Genomic DNA, 16,802 nt, shown 5'->3' with positions numbered 1-16,802 from the left:
TCGCACCTACCTTGCTTGGATGATCACTTGGCTGAGGGTGTGCCAGGCCCTGTTGGCAGCCTGTGGGACAGAGAGGTGCGTGCACCCCCAGGCAGCTTGCTGACATGCAGTCATGGGAAATGCTTTCTATGTATGCTTTTCAGTTGTGTCATCCTTGGAGACCCCTGACTTCCCACAAAGGGCAGAGATACCAGAGACATGTCACTGACTGACACTGGACTTCTATGTTAATCAGTTTTGTTATTCCTTGTTCTCTCAGTCCTTTCAGTAGCCACGGCCACATAGATGTAGATGAACAAAGAAAAGAAACAGGAAAGATCCTTTCTCAACTTTATTATCTTGAGGGTTACTTTATACTAACAGCAGCTGGATCCCATTTTGCAAGCTGATGTTTAATGGTTTATTTCCTCAAGCCGAAGCTGTCAGTTTTGCACTCGTGACAAAGCATTACAATTCACACATCTCTATACATCAATGCCTCAAAAAGAAAAAAATCAAGCTAACAAAGTTCTCCACACAAATATCAGCCCCATGCTCTCCTATGGGGCTTTCTAGCTACTTAAACTTGTTTTAAGTTTCCAAATGTTTTTTGAAAGAACAAAGTGCCAATGAAGCACTTTGGCCGGGCTCCTCTATCCCGCTGCCTGCAGACTAGCAGAGCCAGCTCTCTGCTACCCGGCAGCTCAGCACATGTCACACACTCGTGGGATTCTTGGAAACCCTGTTGTCCCCACCAGCAGGAAGTAAACAGTGCTGGGACGTTGGATAAGGACGTCAGTTTTCCTGTAGGTCACCAAGGGCTTCTTTGAGGTCCCAGGAGGAGGGCAGGGAGGAGCTGCCTGGCTGAATAAGCCTCCATTCAAGTTTAGCCAGCGGGATGCCCATCCTTCTCCTCCACAGCTTTTGCCTTCTGGCACTGACCTGACTCTGCCACCCAAAATCTCTGCGTCAGACCCAACATTGGGTGTCCCGAGCTGCTTTTGCAATATGCTGCTCTGCTCTTTTACAGGACCCTCTGAGGTGGCTTCCAGACACCAGAGCCAATTTTTGTGTGCAAGGTGAACATTAACTGTCCTATCTGCCACCTCAGGAGAAGCCCTCCTGACAGGGGTCTCACACTGGGCAGTTGGATGGAGGAGAGATGATGGTTGCTCCCAGAGCAGCCAGCCCCAGTTGATGGGCAGCCATAACAGGCTTTGTTCTGCAGGTTTAAGCTCCCCAGTGGCTGCAGGCTTTCATCTCACTGCATCAACCCCAGCTAGGTCATAAAGGCACTGAACAGAGAAAATGCTCCTTTCAGTTCCAGGCCCTTCAACTACAAGAAAGACATGGAGGCCGTGGAGCATGTCCAGAAAAGGGCAATGAAGCTGTGAAGGGTCTGGAGAGCAAGTCTTATGGGGAGCGGCTGAGGGAAATGGGATTTTTCAGTCTGGAGGAGGCTCGGGGGAGACCTTATCACTCTCTACAATGACCTAAAAGGAGGTTGCGGTGAGGTGGGAACCAGCCTCTTTTCCCAGGTAACAGTGATAGGATGAGAGGGAATGGCTTCACGTTGCTTCAGGGGAGATTCATGATGGATACTAGGAAAAAATTCTTCTCAGAAAGAGTGATGAGGCAGTGGCACAGGCTGCCTAGGAAGGTGGCCTGTCCCTGGAGGTGTTGAAGTAATGTGGAGATGTGGCACTGAAGGAGGTGGTTAGTGGGCATTGGGGGGATGGGCTGGTGGACGCCATGATCTTAGTAGTCTTTTCCAATCTTAATGCTTCCACGACTCTGCTTTCTGTACAGCACTCGGCTGGTGGGCTGCACCTCAGGGCCTCACACTGATTGCGGCCCTTTGTGCTGAAAGCAGACAGGAACACAAAACCATTTCTTTGGGCCAAAGAGGCCCCAGCTCAGTATGGGTCTCTGGCCATCTTTTATTGAGCAGTACAGAAATGGCCTGCAGGGGAACTGTAAATAGGCTGGCGAATGAGAATCAGAGGTTTCCGGTCTAAATCAAGTTTCTGAGACATAAGACTCTCTTTTATTGGGTTTTACAAAGTTTTCTAGGTTGCATTGAAAGGAAGGAGGCACCAAATGGAGGAAAAAAAGAAAGTAATCAGGTGTCCATTAGTGGACACTGTTAGCAGTATATTGAGAGGTCCTGAGTGGTTTCCCTATAGAATCATAGAATTACCCAGGCTGGAAAAGACCTTGAAGATCATCAAGTCCAACCACAACCTAACCATGATACCCCAACTAACAACCCTTCACTAAATCATATCCCTGAGTACCACATCCAAACGGCTCTTAAACACATCCAGGGATGGCGATTCAACCACCTCCTTGGGGAGCCCATTCCAGTACTTAACTACCCTTTCTGTAAAGAAGTTCTTCCTAATATCCAACCTAAACTTTCCCTGGCGCAACTTGAGGCCATTTCCCCTCGTCCTGTCACATGTCACTAGTGAGAAGAGACCTGCCCCACTCTCACTGTAAGAACCTTTCAGGTACTGGAAGACGGCAATAAGGTCTCCCCTCAGCCTCCTTTTCCCCAGACTAAACAGCCCCAGCTTCCTTAGCCTCTCCTGGTAGGGCTGATTCTCCAAGCCCTTCACGAGCCTCGTTGCCCTATAGCCTGTTCTAATAACACTTTGAAAAAGAGAAATAGGAGGATGGAGCAGTTTTCTCACTGACTGTGAGGCAGCACCGCTGAGCTACACACAGCTGAACTGCCTCAGTTTCTCAAGTAGCACTTCCAAAGGTGTAGGTCTTCTGTCATTTCATGTTGACCAAAATAAGAGACTGGGTTAACCACCGTACTAAGTTGTGTTTGATGAGTCAGATCATGCCTGAGTGCCTTGGTCTTTCTTTAGGCTTCCCAATTTCTGACATGGAACACAGTTTTTCAGTGCTGACACTCATATTGGTCCTTTCATCTGAGCAGCGCTGCAGTGGCACAGGCTGCCCAGCGAGCTGATGGAGTCACTGACTCCGGAGATGTTCATGAACTGTGTGGATGTGGCACTGAAGGATGTGGTTAGTGGGCACGGTGGGGATGGACTGGTGGTTGGAGGAGGTTTTTCCAACCTTAATGATTCTATGAATCTATGATGCCATGATTCCAGTGCCTCTGGGCCCTGGTGAGTGCTGGTGAGCACTGACCCTACCTGGGCTATATCACGCATCATCCTGTGCACAGAGGGCAGACTTGGAAAGACAGTGTTGCTCACAGAACCATTGTAGGGGGTAAAAGGGACCTCTGGAGGTCATCTAGTTCAACCCCCCTGCTAGAACAAAGAGAGTGGAAAGTAAGGTTCTAAACAAATTTATAAGCTTGAATTGAAACAGAACAGGAGCTTCTAGCTCTAGGCTGTAGCCAAAAGAGTTAATGTGGTTTTTGGTTAGGTGCATGAAGAAATAGTCAGAAACAGGGAAGAGCTGGCAAATCTATCCCCGGATGACTGGATTTGAATACATTATCTGTCTTTTGAAGATGCTGAATAATCTGAGAAGAGTGCAGTCTGCTGCCAGACGGAGGCTTTGTCTGGAAAACATCAGATCATGGCCTACAGCATGTCCATGTTTCTCCATGGCCACCTCTTGTGTTGTTTTTGTACTCTGTTGCCAAGCACATGGGTTGGTCAGATAGGGTGAAGAAATCCAGCCTGCAGAGACGTCTGGCTGGCCCCCTGTAAGCCCAGTGCTGTAAATGACATATTTGCTCCAGTAAAAATGATCTCAGAATAGCCCTAGATCTCTCAGCCTTTCCTCATATGGGAGATGCTCCAGGTCTCTAATCATCTTCATGGCCTTGTGCTGGACTCTCTCTCCAGCATTTCCCTGTCTTTCTTGAACTGAGGAGCCCAGAACTGGACACAGTGCTCCAGATGTGACCTCATCAGGGCAGAGTAGATGGGAAAGAACTCCTCCCTCAACCTGCTGGCCATGTTCTTTCCAATATACCCCAGGATACCACTGGTCTTCTTGGCTACCAAGGCACACTGCTACCAACCAGGGTGCCTAGGTCCTATAAGCAGACTGGAGTGAGGTTAACTATAACACAAGTGTGAAGAAGAGGAGAATGATAACCCTTTGGGAATAACCATTACAGACAAGAGCTCCTCTGTTCTCACTGAGCGCTACATCATATAACAGGTGTAACTCCTCCAGGTTAGGCAGGCAGCCTATAAGAACAAACCAAGCTGAAGATCTGGCTTTTTAATTAGCATCTGCTCATCCTCAGCCCTTGCAGCCAAGGTTGGGTGATCCAGCGCCAGCAGACAGACAGCATGCAAGAGGCTCAGCCCATGGCATGGGTCCCAGCACCACCAGCAGAGCCCTGCCTGACATGAGGGTCCCCAGGGTGACACTGTGCTTCAGTAGTGGCATGGCAGAAGAGGGGTTGGTTGAGAAGCACTGCAATCCCACAGCCCAGCGCTGGCTCCAAACTCAGGCAAATATTTCTTGGAAAGGGATATCTGCAGGTCAACCATCACGTGCCTTCCAGGGAAAAGCAGGCAGCACAAACAGAAAGAAATCTGATCTGCACCCAGTGGGAATAGTGGGGGGAGAAACCACACAGTACGTGAGATTTATGCTGCCTTTTCCAGGCCGTGCCCTTGAGAGATGCTCTGCAGCCACACGGCACAACCCTGCCAGCGTACTACTCTCCTTTTGCTATTGCCAATAGGAGATCCTATTTTTAATTAAAGAACGCTACTAACCTTGATGTGTTTCTTTTTAAGTCTTGTCTCAGACCTGTTTTCAGAAGATAAGTCCTATGGGTTGGTTCTATCACAGGTGTGATGGTTGCTGTGCTCCCAATGCCTTTCAGCTGTGTGGTCTTTAGTTTTCCTCCCAGCTGGCCCAGAAATAAGTGCATGGCTGACAGCTCCAGGCCATGAGCCACAGCAGGGGAATCTCTTGTCCTGCTTGCTGTCACTGAGAACGGGAAGGATTCAGCCCTCTGCCAAAAAGAAACACCCTTTTACACTGCAGGTACCAGTTAAAAACACAGTGGATGCACGGTGCAAGACTTGAATCTGTCTGCTCAGGAGCTGTTGGGAGGATGCCTTATCCTGGTCCACTTCGTGGCATACCAGGTGCTGTTGGAGCAGCTCCAGCTTCATGCCCAACCCAGCATGCAGATGCACAAGAATTAAAAGGCAGCATGAGCAGGCAGAGCAGAAAGGAGAAGGCAATGAATGCTCACACCCCGTTCAGGTCCACAGTGTTGTGCCACGTGAGCTGGAATGCACAGACCCAGCGTGAACTAATGCTGACAGAAGAGCAATCACGGCATTCTCCAGGTTGGATTCGTTGCTGCAGAGTGCAGTGCTGAGCAATGCTGTGGGACGGCTCCTGCATGACAGCACTCCCACCTAGCGGTCTGAGCCTTCCCTGAGACACCATGGGCAGCAGGGAAAGGGCAATGTGAGAACTGGGGCCAGCGGGGTTTGTCTCCTATCACCCTTGGGTGGATTTTGCCTTGCTGGCTTTAGATGTTTTTACTATAAGCTCAGACACTGAAAGCAGTCACACCAGGATTCTCACTGCAGTGGAATGGAAAATGTTTAGGGTTTGATTAACTTCATCCTCAGGCTGTCACCTAAAATTGCGAGTCACCATTCAGAGGTGCCTAGCTGCCTCCTGTCAAAGGAGGATGAGATACAACCCAAAAAGTGAGCATCTCCATGATAGATGTCTGAGTTGGGAGGGAGAGATCCCATCTTCTCTGTCTCATGGTTGTTCTGGGAACACTGACAGACTTTGCTTCCTGTGGGGTCTTCATCCATCCCCATGCAGACTTCTACACCTCCCTCCTTTCAATGCAATGTCTGACACGTGGCTTCTGGGCAGGATGAGAAGTAGGACGTGCAGCTGAGCTGTAACACAGATAACCTTGCTGAAGAAAGCAAAACATGAGGCATTTCAAGAAGTGGCCTTTTTTTGCAGCTCCTGTGTTCAAGTGAGTAGCTCCCATTCTCATTGTTCAGTCAGGAGGGCTGGGCCGTAGCCTCAAAATGAGTATCCTAGAATCCTGTTTTATCTTGTGTTATTTCAGGAACCCAACACAATTCTTTGCTCTACAATGGCTTCTTCCAGCCTTTTCTTACACAGCCCAGATTCAGGATCTTGCACGTGCAGGAATACAGTGCTTGTCTTAAAACCCTGTTTATCCCTCAATGCCCACTTGAGCTTTGAAATAACTCATTTACTGTTTAACATTAGCTCAGAGTCCAAAGCAAACCTTTGCCAGTCAGCTTGCTAATCTGTTTCTCCAGCAGAAATGGACGCAAGGTGGTGGCTCTTGCAAAGACGCTGTCCTTTATCTCCAAGTGTCACACTGCATCCCAGCCTCTGATGGCACACATCTCCCACTGCAGCCTTCTTACATAGCCCATTGTATGAAGCGTGCTTTACAGGATTAGAAATTGAAATGAAACAGTGTGAAGTATTGCAGTGAAGGGATAGAGCGAAGAATCACATCTTTAAAGGCGTCTCTGATAGCCTCACCGTACAAGCCTGTCCTCTCAAATCAGTGTCTTGTACAGGCAGCAGTCACTGGTGCTGACTTCTGAGAGCCTCTGTAAGGGTCAGAGGGGGCCCCCTCTCTCACTCTTCCCTCCTGTCCCTTCAGCAGGGTCCCAAACAGCCACAGCAATTATGTAGTAACACAAGGAAACAGCTGAAAATGTACAGTTGAGCAGTAACTGCCTTCTTTGCTGCATTAGACTGTGGCTGGCTCAAGTGTCAGTTTGGTTCAGTACAGAATCTCACCATGTTGACCCAAGGAAAGGAGCGGACATAGAAAAAAGAGTCTGATGGACAGAAGCCCCAGCAGAGATAGGTTTACACTCACAAAGATCTCCATCCACAGGCCAACTTGATCAGCTGATGCTCTGCCAACAGCCAGCCCCGGAGACCACGGTGAATCTAAACAGACTCCAAATGTACACACAGTTTTCAGAAATAAAACATTTTTTTTTTTTTTAATTGGCAAGTAGAACACACATAACAGGTCATTAGTATTTTATAAACAATATTAAGTTACAAATACATGTTAAAAATTGCAGTTCATGGCAGCTAAAAGCTTTGAGTCCAAAATGCATCTCTGCAACGCGTCATTATTTCCCTTTCCCCAGTATGCTGGGCGAAGATGAATAAAAGATCATCTACTGTCTACTAGGAGGTGGTCTAATATATACTCAAACAAGAAGAAAACCTCATTCCTAAGAGCATCACTAAGAAACAGAGGCATTCAAAGTAATTCAGCCATCTTAACTCATGTAGGATGCAAGGAGGACACAGTTGAGAGTTACTCCGTAACACTTTAAGCAAAGATACAGACACCTTCACATTAAACCCATAGTTCAATGTTTCCTGTTCCAACTCAGCTGAACACCAAAACTAGCTTCTACCCCACAGAAGTATAAAGTCCATCATGCAGGCTTCTGTGCCATCAAAGCTAGATGTTTTGTAGATCAGACCCTTATACAGAGGAAAGTTACCAAGTACAACTAAACAGCGTACATAAATATATATCTAATATTCAGCAGATCTTTATTCCCCTCCTTAATGACTTTTGTTGGTATTAGTGAGATACACAGCTCATTCCATTTTGTACTACACTCAGAACATTAACAAGTTACCATAGATGTGTTAATATACTAAATACCCCTTAGCGGGTCTCTTTAAAAAAAAAAAAAAAAAGTATTTAAAAACAGTTTTGGAAAAGTAGAAATCTATTTTCCAGAAAAGCAAGCAGTATCAGGACGGCGCAGACTCCAGCCCTTAAACATCCTCTCATATAAAAGTCATCTTGACGGCTTTTGTGGCTGGGACTCAGCGTGTCTCATCTGCCAGACGTGTTCTGTTCATCCTCCTTGCTGTGGGTGGTACAAGGTCATCAAAACCAGCTTACTTTGCCTTTCAGCTGGCAGACTGTGCTACCGGTCTGTATGAAAAGGGACACGTCACTTTGACCTCAGTTCATCTCTTTCTTACTCACGTCTGTAAGAGTCAGTTTCGTTACACCACTGAGATTTCATCTTCACGACCGAAGTCTGCTGAATGTATCTGGAGAAATGACTTTGTATCTCAAAAATATCAAAAGTACCATTCAGATCTGAATTTCTATTAAAAACTGTGCACGTTTAGCAAAAAAATTATGCTGCTGTAAAAACAAAAGGCCTGCACCTCGGCCTGCTCATAATACAAGCTACAACACAAGAGATTATTACACTAAGAGCTTTTTTTTTTCTCTGCTTCTTAACTAAATGCAGGCATTAAAAGCAAAGTGTTACTAAGCTTTTCCTAAGAGAGCACGCAGGGGTGTGGCATAATATACATTAACCAGGAACAAAAACAGTTACAAACAACGAGGCTAGAAAACGCCGCGTATCGGCAGCACGCCTGGTTTCTGAAACGTAAGGAACTGCATGGGAGTCGTCAAGATGAAGTCCACACACCTCGATCATTGAACTGATCACTAGATTCCAAGAAACCAAAGCAAATTGAAAAATACACAAGACAACAACTGCCTAGAAGGCAGAGTTTTATCATCTGTCAATAGCCAGATGAATAAAGTGCATAGCAACTATTATAACAGTTTCTTGAAAAGACGATACGTTTAGCGAGTCTCAAAGTTTGTAAGCTTGACACTTATCCATACATTTTGCTACATGTGTGGCTTCCCTTTGCTTTGCTCTTTAGCGTCACCGATCGACCCTTCAGCACTGTCTGTGACATCCTTCACACTTCATATGGAATGTGCTGAGATCTCTGACTGCTGCCTAATGTACGTCTGGAAGCTCTTGTCACCAATAGGATGTTCTCTAGAATTAAAACAAACAATAAAAAGAGTATTACACGTAGAATTTTCTGCACCACAACATCAGAACAGAAAGTGAATACACACAATGTTTTTGCCTAAGTTTGATTTGCAAAACTGAAACTGTAATTACATATTGCGTCTCCCTCAAAAGTGGAAGTACTGATGATGGACTGCTGAATTGATCCTGGTATTTGTTGTATTTATTGCTCACTTCATGTGCACAGGCACAACTTTAGTCAGACATATTTCATTATTATGAATTATTTTCATGAATTAAAAAGGAACATTTAGAAATTCCCATTACTTCAAGTATTTAACATGTTGTGACAGCAATACTATGTCAAAATCTTACTTTGTGTGTATCTGCAGGATCTTTTTGAATGTGAATATTGTGATGGCCAGAACACAAGGAAGGGAAATACCACATCCAGTAATGTTGACCTGCTGGGACAGCCCATACTTACTGGCTTCCATATTTTGTCTTCTTAAACTTATCCCTCTTATACTGAGCATGCTCTTGCTCTAAAGTTCCAACACCTTCAATAATCAGCTTTAGTGTTTTATACGTCTCTTTAGGGTCATCAATGATGAATGTAGAATATTCTTCCTCCTCAGGACCATCATACACAGATTTGCTGCCACAGGCCTCTGCAGAAAAAAATAAAGGTATACAAATAGGTATCAGATAGGTAGGAGAAAATAAAAAGTGGGAAAGCAGACTAAAAGTACTCAGTCTAGAATTCATACAGGCCAGCAGTTCTCCTTGTTTTTTATCATTATAACTACCACAGAACTGTGGCCAACATCAACAGAAGAAAGAGCAATTCCCTGCCCTTTGCTGGGCTGTTGGAAGGCACAGCGGCTGGCTTATGCCTAATTCCCTCCTCCTAGTCTCATAAAGAAAGGGCAGCAAGCTTGGCAGCTGCTCCTGGCTTTGCACAACTCTGTCCTACGCTCTACAGGCAATGCTTCCACCAACATTACCACTAGCACCACTACACATACATTTTGAGAACTCTGACAGAACCTGGGAATTATTTGCCAGACTGTTGCAGGGTTGGGCAGCATGAAATCAAGTGTTTTATCTGTCAGAAGGACAGGTTATGTCATACACAGCATTAGGTACAGCGCTTTACAACACACTGAATTCTAAACACTTATGGGTTGCAGCAGTCATGGAAGATGTTTTACAACAGTATGTAATATCACATTCCATCCTATGCAGGGAGCATTCCTGGCTACATCAAGACACTGTTTACATGGACATGTGCATCACATCTATTGTGTGATCTACTTCATCATCGAAGGTGAGCACATCAGAAAGGGAGAGAGCGTTTTGCTGCTTTCCAGCTCTACTGCTCTTTCAGTCTCAGCTGTCCAGTTACCTTCCCCTTGCTGTGCTGCCTGTGCCAAACCTGCGTCCTTTCCCCTGACACTGAAACTCAATGCTGGCGCTGGCAGCGGGGATTCGGAACAGGGGAAGGCTGGGCATTGGTTCACACAGCTCGGAAGTGGTGGGAGATCTTAAGTTCGCAATTGCATGGCATCCAGGACTAGATTAAAGTGCTTTCCAATCTGTGTGTTTGACACCACCAGCTTATCCCATATTACAGAATCAAGTGCTATTTAAAGATCAGTGCCACAGTGAAGGCTTCCCTGCCACTCCCTGTGCTAAACTGGGATTTCAAGTCTGGCACCATGTACACCGGATACTTTTCTTGGCATGTCTACCAGTACTAACTTCCTCTGCTGTTTCTTCTTTCTTTTGTCCTTCATGTCACATCTTTGTTCCCCACAGCTCTTAAGGCTTTCTCAGCCCAAACACCACTTCCCATCCTTCCACAGACACCCAAAGCTGAGCTTTTGTTGATGATTCTGAAAGAGCCTACCTAGGAAATCCACTTAGATCCAGCCTGTTCTGGGGATCTGAATCAGGGAATGTGCACATGGCTCCTGGTAATATAAAACCACGTTGCACTGAAACCTCAATTTTGCTGGTACTTCTTTTCAGGACCAGCAAACTTCTGGTTTAGTCCACACATTGATTTGTCAATTCAAGGGCATCCAGGCTATACCCTGTGCCCATATTTCAGGATGGTTAAGACCATATTTCAAATAACTGTTTATTATGGAAAAAAACCATGCACAGACTATGAGACGGCACCAAAAATAATTCACCCAACTACCTCAAGAGAGCAGCAGGGGAAACAAATAATGGCTAAAGAGGATCTGATCTGCAAGGCTGGTGTAAATAAAACACGCAGTTTTTCAAAGATATTTTTGCTCTGTTAAGCATGTCAGAGGTGCAAAAATGTTTCAGCCTCACCTTGCATTTTCTCCAATTTTGGCATATATAAGTTGAAAAGAGAGTAGATGCGTTCAGTTTCTCTATCTCCATCTATATCCAGTTGTATGTTTGCTGGTAGGCCTCTGCAAAGCATCAGGAAGAGGAGTTAGATGTTGAACAGTGCATTATGGCACTATAAGCACTCAACAGGGATGAAAACAGTATTCCTGAAAGATGACGAACTGTATGTAACAGAGCATAAAACCTGATATTCCCAAGAGAAAAGGAAGAAAGATTCAATCTTCCCTATGCCTGGATTTATCCAGCATGTTTTCACTGTGACTTGAAAGAGAGAACTCGGTATCCAGACATTTTGATGAGTTCATCTGTTATAACCAGATGGAGGAGCCAAAGCACTGTACTCTCAGCTATCTGGGTTTTATATTCCAAGAAAAACTACTACAGACTTGCAGCTTTCCTCAGTGTAGATGAAAATAAGTTTCCTAGAAACAAGACAGTATCTTTGCATTGTTAAATGCATGAGACCATGAGTAACCTGCTCAGAAGAGACTGGTTTGGAATTAAATCCAGAAGCAGATGCTTGTCTGTTTCAGAGATTCACAAACAGAACACTGAACAGATTTCTGGCTTATTTTCTATTAGAAGATGATCAGAATCAAAATATCCCACAGTCAACTCCTATCAATGCTCTGAACTCTAAAAATCTCAGCATTTTGACTAGCATATGCAGATATTGACGGCATCAGAAGTGATAGCAAGGATGATCTCTGAAAACACCTCAATGCCTGCATGTCCGGCATCCTGGTACCTGTATTTCTGCCACACTGCAGTGATCCACCTTCTCCTGGTAATATACAGACCTGCATGTTATTCACCAATACTCACCCTGTGCAAGGTGTGCAGCCAGGAGTATTATCTGCGGTAGCTTTACAGCAAAGCCAGTGGCCATTAAGATAGGCAGAGGGATGGTAGACTGTGAGGCGCTTCTTGTTGCATTGGCTAACTTTGGTGAGTATATCAATCCAGTCCTTGGCCTCCACGCAGTTGTTTGCTTGAATATACAAGACTCTTCTTTCTGGCTGGATCACCTGAAACATCTGCAAACACAGAAGTAAACCACAGGATAAACTACCAGAATGAGTCGCTGAGCCTAGCAGCAGACTCAGACTGATCAATTAATTAGAATAAAAACCAATACTAAAAGAATGCACCAATAAATATAATTCCACACAAAACGAAGAAACAAATGTGCCCTTGAAACAAGACTTTTCAGCCGGTACAAGGACTAAGATACAGTTCCTGAAGGAGAGGATTTACAAGCAGCTGGTATCAACTTGCTGATTGGGCCTCAGCAAGATTTGTTGTCAGCCTCAGGGATGCAATTTCAGTAATGCTGCAGCTCCAAATTTTGGGTGGCTGCAAGAAGGAAACAACACCGGGCTTAATGGAAATGCTAGTCAGTGGGAGGCAGAAAAGAGAAATAAAGAGAGTCTAGAGCCAGCCTTTGGGGCAGCTTTGCTCTAACTGCCATGTCTCTAGTCTTTTTAACACTTACTTCAACATGATTTTTTCCTGTTACTAACTTCCACGGTTCTGCATCCAACTACAGCTAAAAATCACAGTAATGTAGTTTTCTCTGTTTCTCTTTAATTGCCTGGTTCAAATAACTACACATTAATTCTGCACTATGGTTTGGGCACTCAAAATCTAAATGAAAGCTCCCCTGCCTGTTCAAAACAGCTTCTGCTCTGAGATGGCACAACTGCCTTTATCTTCAACACTTTGAAGACATAGGTTTCGAGCCTTACTGCTTAATTACACTGATCCAAATCTCACAGACTGAGATCCTTCCTTTCCTCTACCTTCTGCAAATACTTCATTTTAAGGGGTTTTCCTCTATCAAATATTCCTAACCTATCCTTTTCCTACTCCACTTTTCCATTTGATTATTCAAATGGTTAGACTCTGCACTGCCTGTATCATGTTGAATATTATTTTCCAAACAGCTGATTTCTCTGTAGTATTTCTGAAGAAACAAGGATGCAATACAATATATATATATATTTACACGTACATACACAAATATATATATATATATATTTATATATATATATTTTGTGGTTCTGTGTGAAGCCAGGAGTTGCAGTCAATGATCCTTGTGGGTCTCTTCCGACTCAGGATATTCTACATTTCTAAGAAGACAGAAATTCATCTTTGTGTATTACAAAGATTCAAAATACTGGTCTGAATTCTGCACCTGGCAGGTTGTAGAATCAAAGAAGGGCTTAGGTTGAAGGAGACCTTAAAGATCATCTAGTTGCAATGCTCTGTCACGGACAAGGTTGCCAACTGCCAGATCAGGTTGCCCAGAATTCCATCCAACCTGACCCTGAATGCTTTCAAGCATGGGGCATTCACAACCTCTCTGGGCAACCCGTTCCAGACTCTCCCCACCCTCCAAGTAAAGAAGTTTTCCCTGACTATATCACTGATAAACATGTTGAAGAGCACCAGTTTCAAGATAGACCTTATACCACTCATAACTGGCCTCCGCATGGACACAGAACCATTGACAACAACCCTCTGGCAATGATCATCCAACCAATTCTTTTATCTACCAAACAGTCCAATCTTCAAATCCATGTATCTCCAATTTAGAAATAAGAATATGGTATGGGACCATGCCAAAGGCCTTGCATAAGTCCAGGCAGACAACATCAGCTCCTTTGTCCACTGATGCTGTCACTCCATCATAGAAGACCACCAGATTGGTCAGGCACCATCTGCCCTTGGGGAGAATGTTGCAGGCTCTTGGCAGGCACAATCTTCTCTTGGTATCTTTCAAAACATCTTGCAAATATACTTGCTAATTTGTGAATAAACAGCTTTCTTGTAATTACAATGTCACTTTCCAGCATGAAACAGAAGCTACAACAGTAATTTCCCTGGATTTAGTATCTTTACAAACCCCAGACAATAATCAGAAAGGCACAAAGATTAACATATCAGCAGTAGAGGGGTTGCTAAGGTCAGTCCAGCACTGCCGAAATACTGGAGTAGAGTCCTTTTAATAAAACTTTTCAGACCATAACTAGCAATCCAAGTTTGGATAATGGGGACAAAAGGGAAGAGGAAGACAGAAGGGAAGAGGAGCACGCAGCTCAACTCCTGTTGGCACATGATGACAGGAAAGATCATTTCACTGTCCAGCAGGAGCAAATGGAGCCTTCTGCATTTGAACAAAGGAAAAAAAAGAAAGAAAAAATGTAAGGGGTATAGCTTTATGTAAGGGGATACCAACCTAAGTGAACTAGCACACAGCAAATGTTACTGAGAAGCCAACAACTAAGTCACGAATTTCAAGTGGTTGCCAAGACCTTTAAACCATCAAAAACATCAGCTGATCCTCAAACAACAGAAGACCTGAATACTTAGATTCACACTCCACACCCTGCAGCGTGCTTAAGGAAAATGAAGGCTACTTGAAAGGCAATACACTGACTTACTGGCTTTAATGCCAGACGTTGCTTTATCAGGAGTGATGGAAATAAATTTGGTACAACTCAAGAGTACAAATACATACAGAATTATTTACAGAAATGTGCATCTTTAATTACAGTTAGCACCCATGGTGGACTGTGTGTTGCAAATACACCTGATGTGGATTTTTGAGCATTCTGCTCTCACTGAAGTATTCTGCTTATGTACGGGGATACAAATATCACCATGGGAAGGTGATAATGGTGTTTTCTACTGCTGCTGGAAAGCCTCTGAATCTTACTTTCTTGAATAGATGTAGTTACCTTTATTTCCATAAAGTATTTAAGAATCCAAAGCAACTCAGGTTTCTGTTCATGCTCACAGTAATATCTTCTATTGTTAACAATAAAAGGATATTTTTCCTATAATAAATCTTTTAAATAAAGGGATATTCTGAATGCAAACCAGCCCAGCAAACTCAGCGTAAGCTAAAGACTGCCTTGACTGAAAAGTTAATCGGAATTACAGCTCAGCTCCTCTCATCACACAGCAAGTTTTATCTCAGCTGTATGTCCGTGATCCTTCACAAACAGAAGCAGCAAGTTCCTTCATAACAGAGAGGTCTGACAGAAAAGGCAGAGACTTGATTACCACACCTGTGTACAGCACTACGGAGCCCAGACAGCTGATCAGCAGTGGTCAGTACTGAGTGTGCTGCAGATCACGAAACCCAAGGACTGCTGACTGCGCTGTTAAGAATCTGAATGGGCTGTACTTTTGGAAACTCCTGCTACTATATACAGAACAAGCAGCTGTGGTTGTACATCTTTCAATAGAAACCCAATCCGGGTTACAAAAGGGAAAAAGGTGATTAGTCTGGTGGATCCAGACCAGCCTAACAAGGAAGTTAACAAAGATGACCTACTTACATTTTTCATTTTAAAGGATTCCTCCTCCAGTCTTTCCACTGCCAGAATGTTTTCAATTGGAATGCTACACAGAGGGTGATCACCTGCAGAGTGCAATACACAGAGGCTGAGCAACTTATTCACAACTCAACTTCACCCTATGCCCTTATTCTGACGGCTGATTCAGTCCCTTTGAAGATCATTTTGACTGCACAGAAAAAAAACCTTTCACTCAGCAGGGATTTACCAGCACGGTCTTGAAGCATTACCTTAATTTCATTTCTGCTTTCAGCAGCATTATGGTATGCTAGCAAATCTCTGAGAAATTGACTACTGCAGCAAGACACAGTATATTTCCTGAGGAGGTAAAAGAAATCATTACTGTTCACTCAGCTGAACTAGGTTTATGGCGGTGATGTAAGATCTCAGAGTTGGGTGTAAAATGATGACTGTCATTATCTGAACATCTTTTTACGTTTTTCTCACTCCACATTTACTTATTTAATAGACGGGAGTGATATCTGTTTTCTACTATTGAACCACTGGAATTAATCAGTCAAAAGCAAAATTCCTGATATTAGGCAGTATTAAGAGAGCAAATGTTTGTAGGCTCAAAGCTTGCAGCCAATCCCCAAGCAGACTGCAGTCAGTCATGTCAATTCCACAGAATTCATAAAAATCATCAGAAATGCATTCGACAACGTTCAGTGCAAAAACAAACAAACAAACAAACCCAGTGCAAGGTATCTCAGCTCCTGAGTTTTGTTTCCTCAGACTAGGTAACCAAAACTAAAGATGATGCTTAGTATCTAATATTAAACAAATACTATGAAAAATCCCACTTATTCATATAGTCCTATGTTATCCAAGACTCTTCTCTAGCAATTAGTACAAAAATACTAAAGAAAGGGCAAGAACACACAGGCTGACGAGACTTCTCTGTACTGTGCCTCCTATAGTTACAAACCTAGATCTCAGTGTTCAGTTCTTACAGTACATTTAATCTTAGCATTAATGTATGGTAAGAAGAGACTGGCAAACCTGTTACCTTTGCTTTTTTGATATGTAAACTCATGGTTTGTCAGGCGAAACCATCTCTTCTTGAAGTTTTTCATACCAAATCGTTTTCTTCCCTGCGCTCTCTTGATCATGAACCTAGTAAACAGGACAACAGCTGTTACAACAATACACCAGATTTTACACTTAAGAAGATATATAAGCATACATATAAAATATGTATTTATGCATATAGATATACACATATATACATATATATACACACACA

General features: G+C 43.8%; 1 protein-coding gene across 3 annotated transcripts in view; it reads right to left on the bottom strand.

Annotated features, from left to right (window-relative positions):
* Nucleotides 1-6,952: 6,952 nt before the first annotated feature.
* RASA3 (RAS p21 protein activator 3) overlaps nucleotides 6,953-16,802 on the bottom strand; it is a 167,716-nt gene continuing 157,866 nt past the window's right edge. For all 3 annotated transcript variants that reach the window (XM_072345786.1, XM_072345767.1, XM_072345776.1), the window contains 6 exons: nucleotides 16,566-16,672; nucleotides 15,539-15,621; nucleotides 12,015-12,226; nucleotides 11,148-11,251; nucleotides 9,286-9,469; nucleotides 6,953-8,822 (listed from right to left, as the gene is read on the bottom strand). In XM_072345786.1, coding sequence (XP_072201887.1) covers nucleotides 8,747-8,822; nucleotides 9,286-9,469; nucleotides 11,148-11,251; nucleotides 12,015-12,226; nucleotides 15,539-15,621; nucleotides 16,566-16,672 — 766 coding nt within the window. In that variant the 3' untranslated portion in view covers nucleotides 6,953-8,746. The remainder of the gene's footprint in view (nucleotides 8,823-9,285; nucleotides 9,470-11,147; nucleotides 11,252-12,014; nucleotides 12,227-15,538; nucleotides 15,622-16,565; nucleotides 16,673-16,802) is intronic.

Source organism: Excalfactoria chinensis, chromosome 1, assembly GCF_039878825.1.
Source record: "Excalfactoria chinensis isolate bCotChi1 chromosome 1, bCotChi1.hap2, whole genome shotgun sequence".
Taxonomy (NCBI): Eukaryota; Metazoa; Chordata; class Aves; order Galliformes; family Phasianidae; genus Excalfactoria; species Excalfactoria chinensis.
The sequence above is the reverse complement of the archived record's forward strand: the minus strand, read 5'-3'. Positions and strand labels throughout refer to the sequence as shown.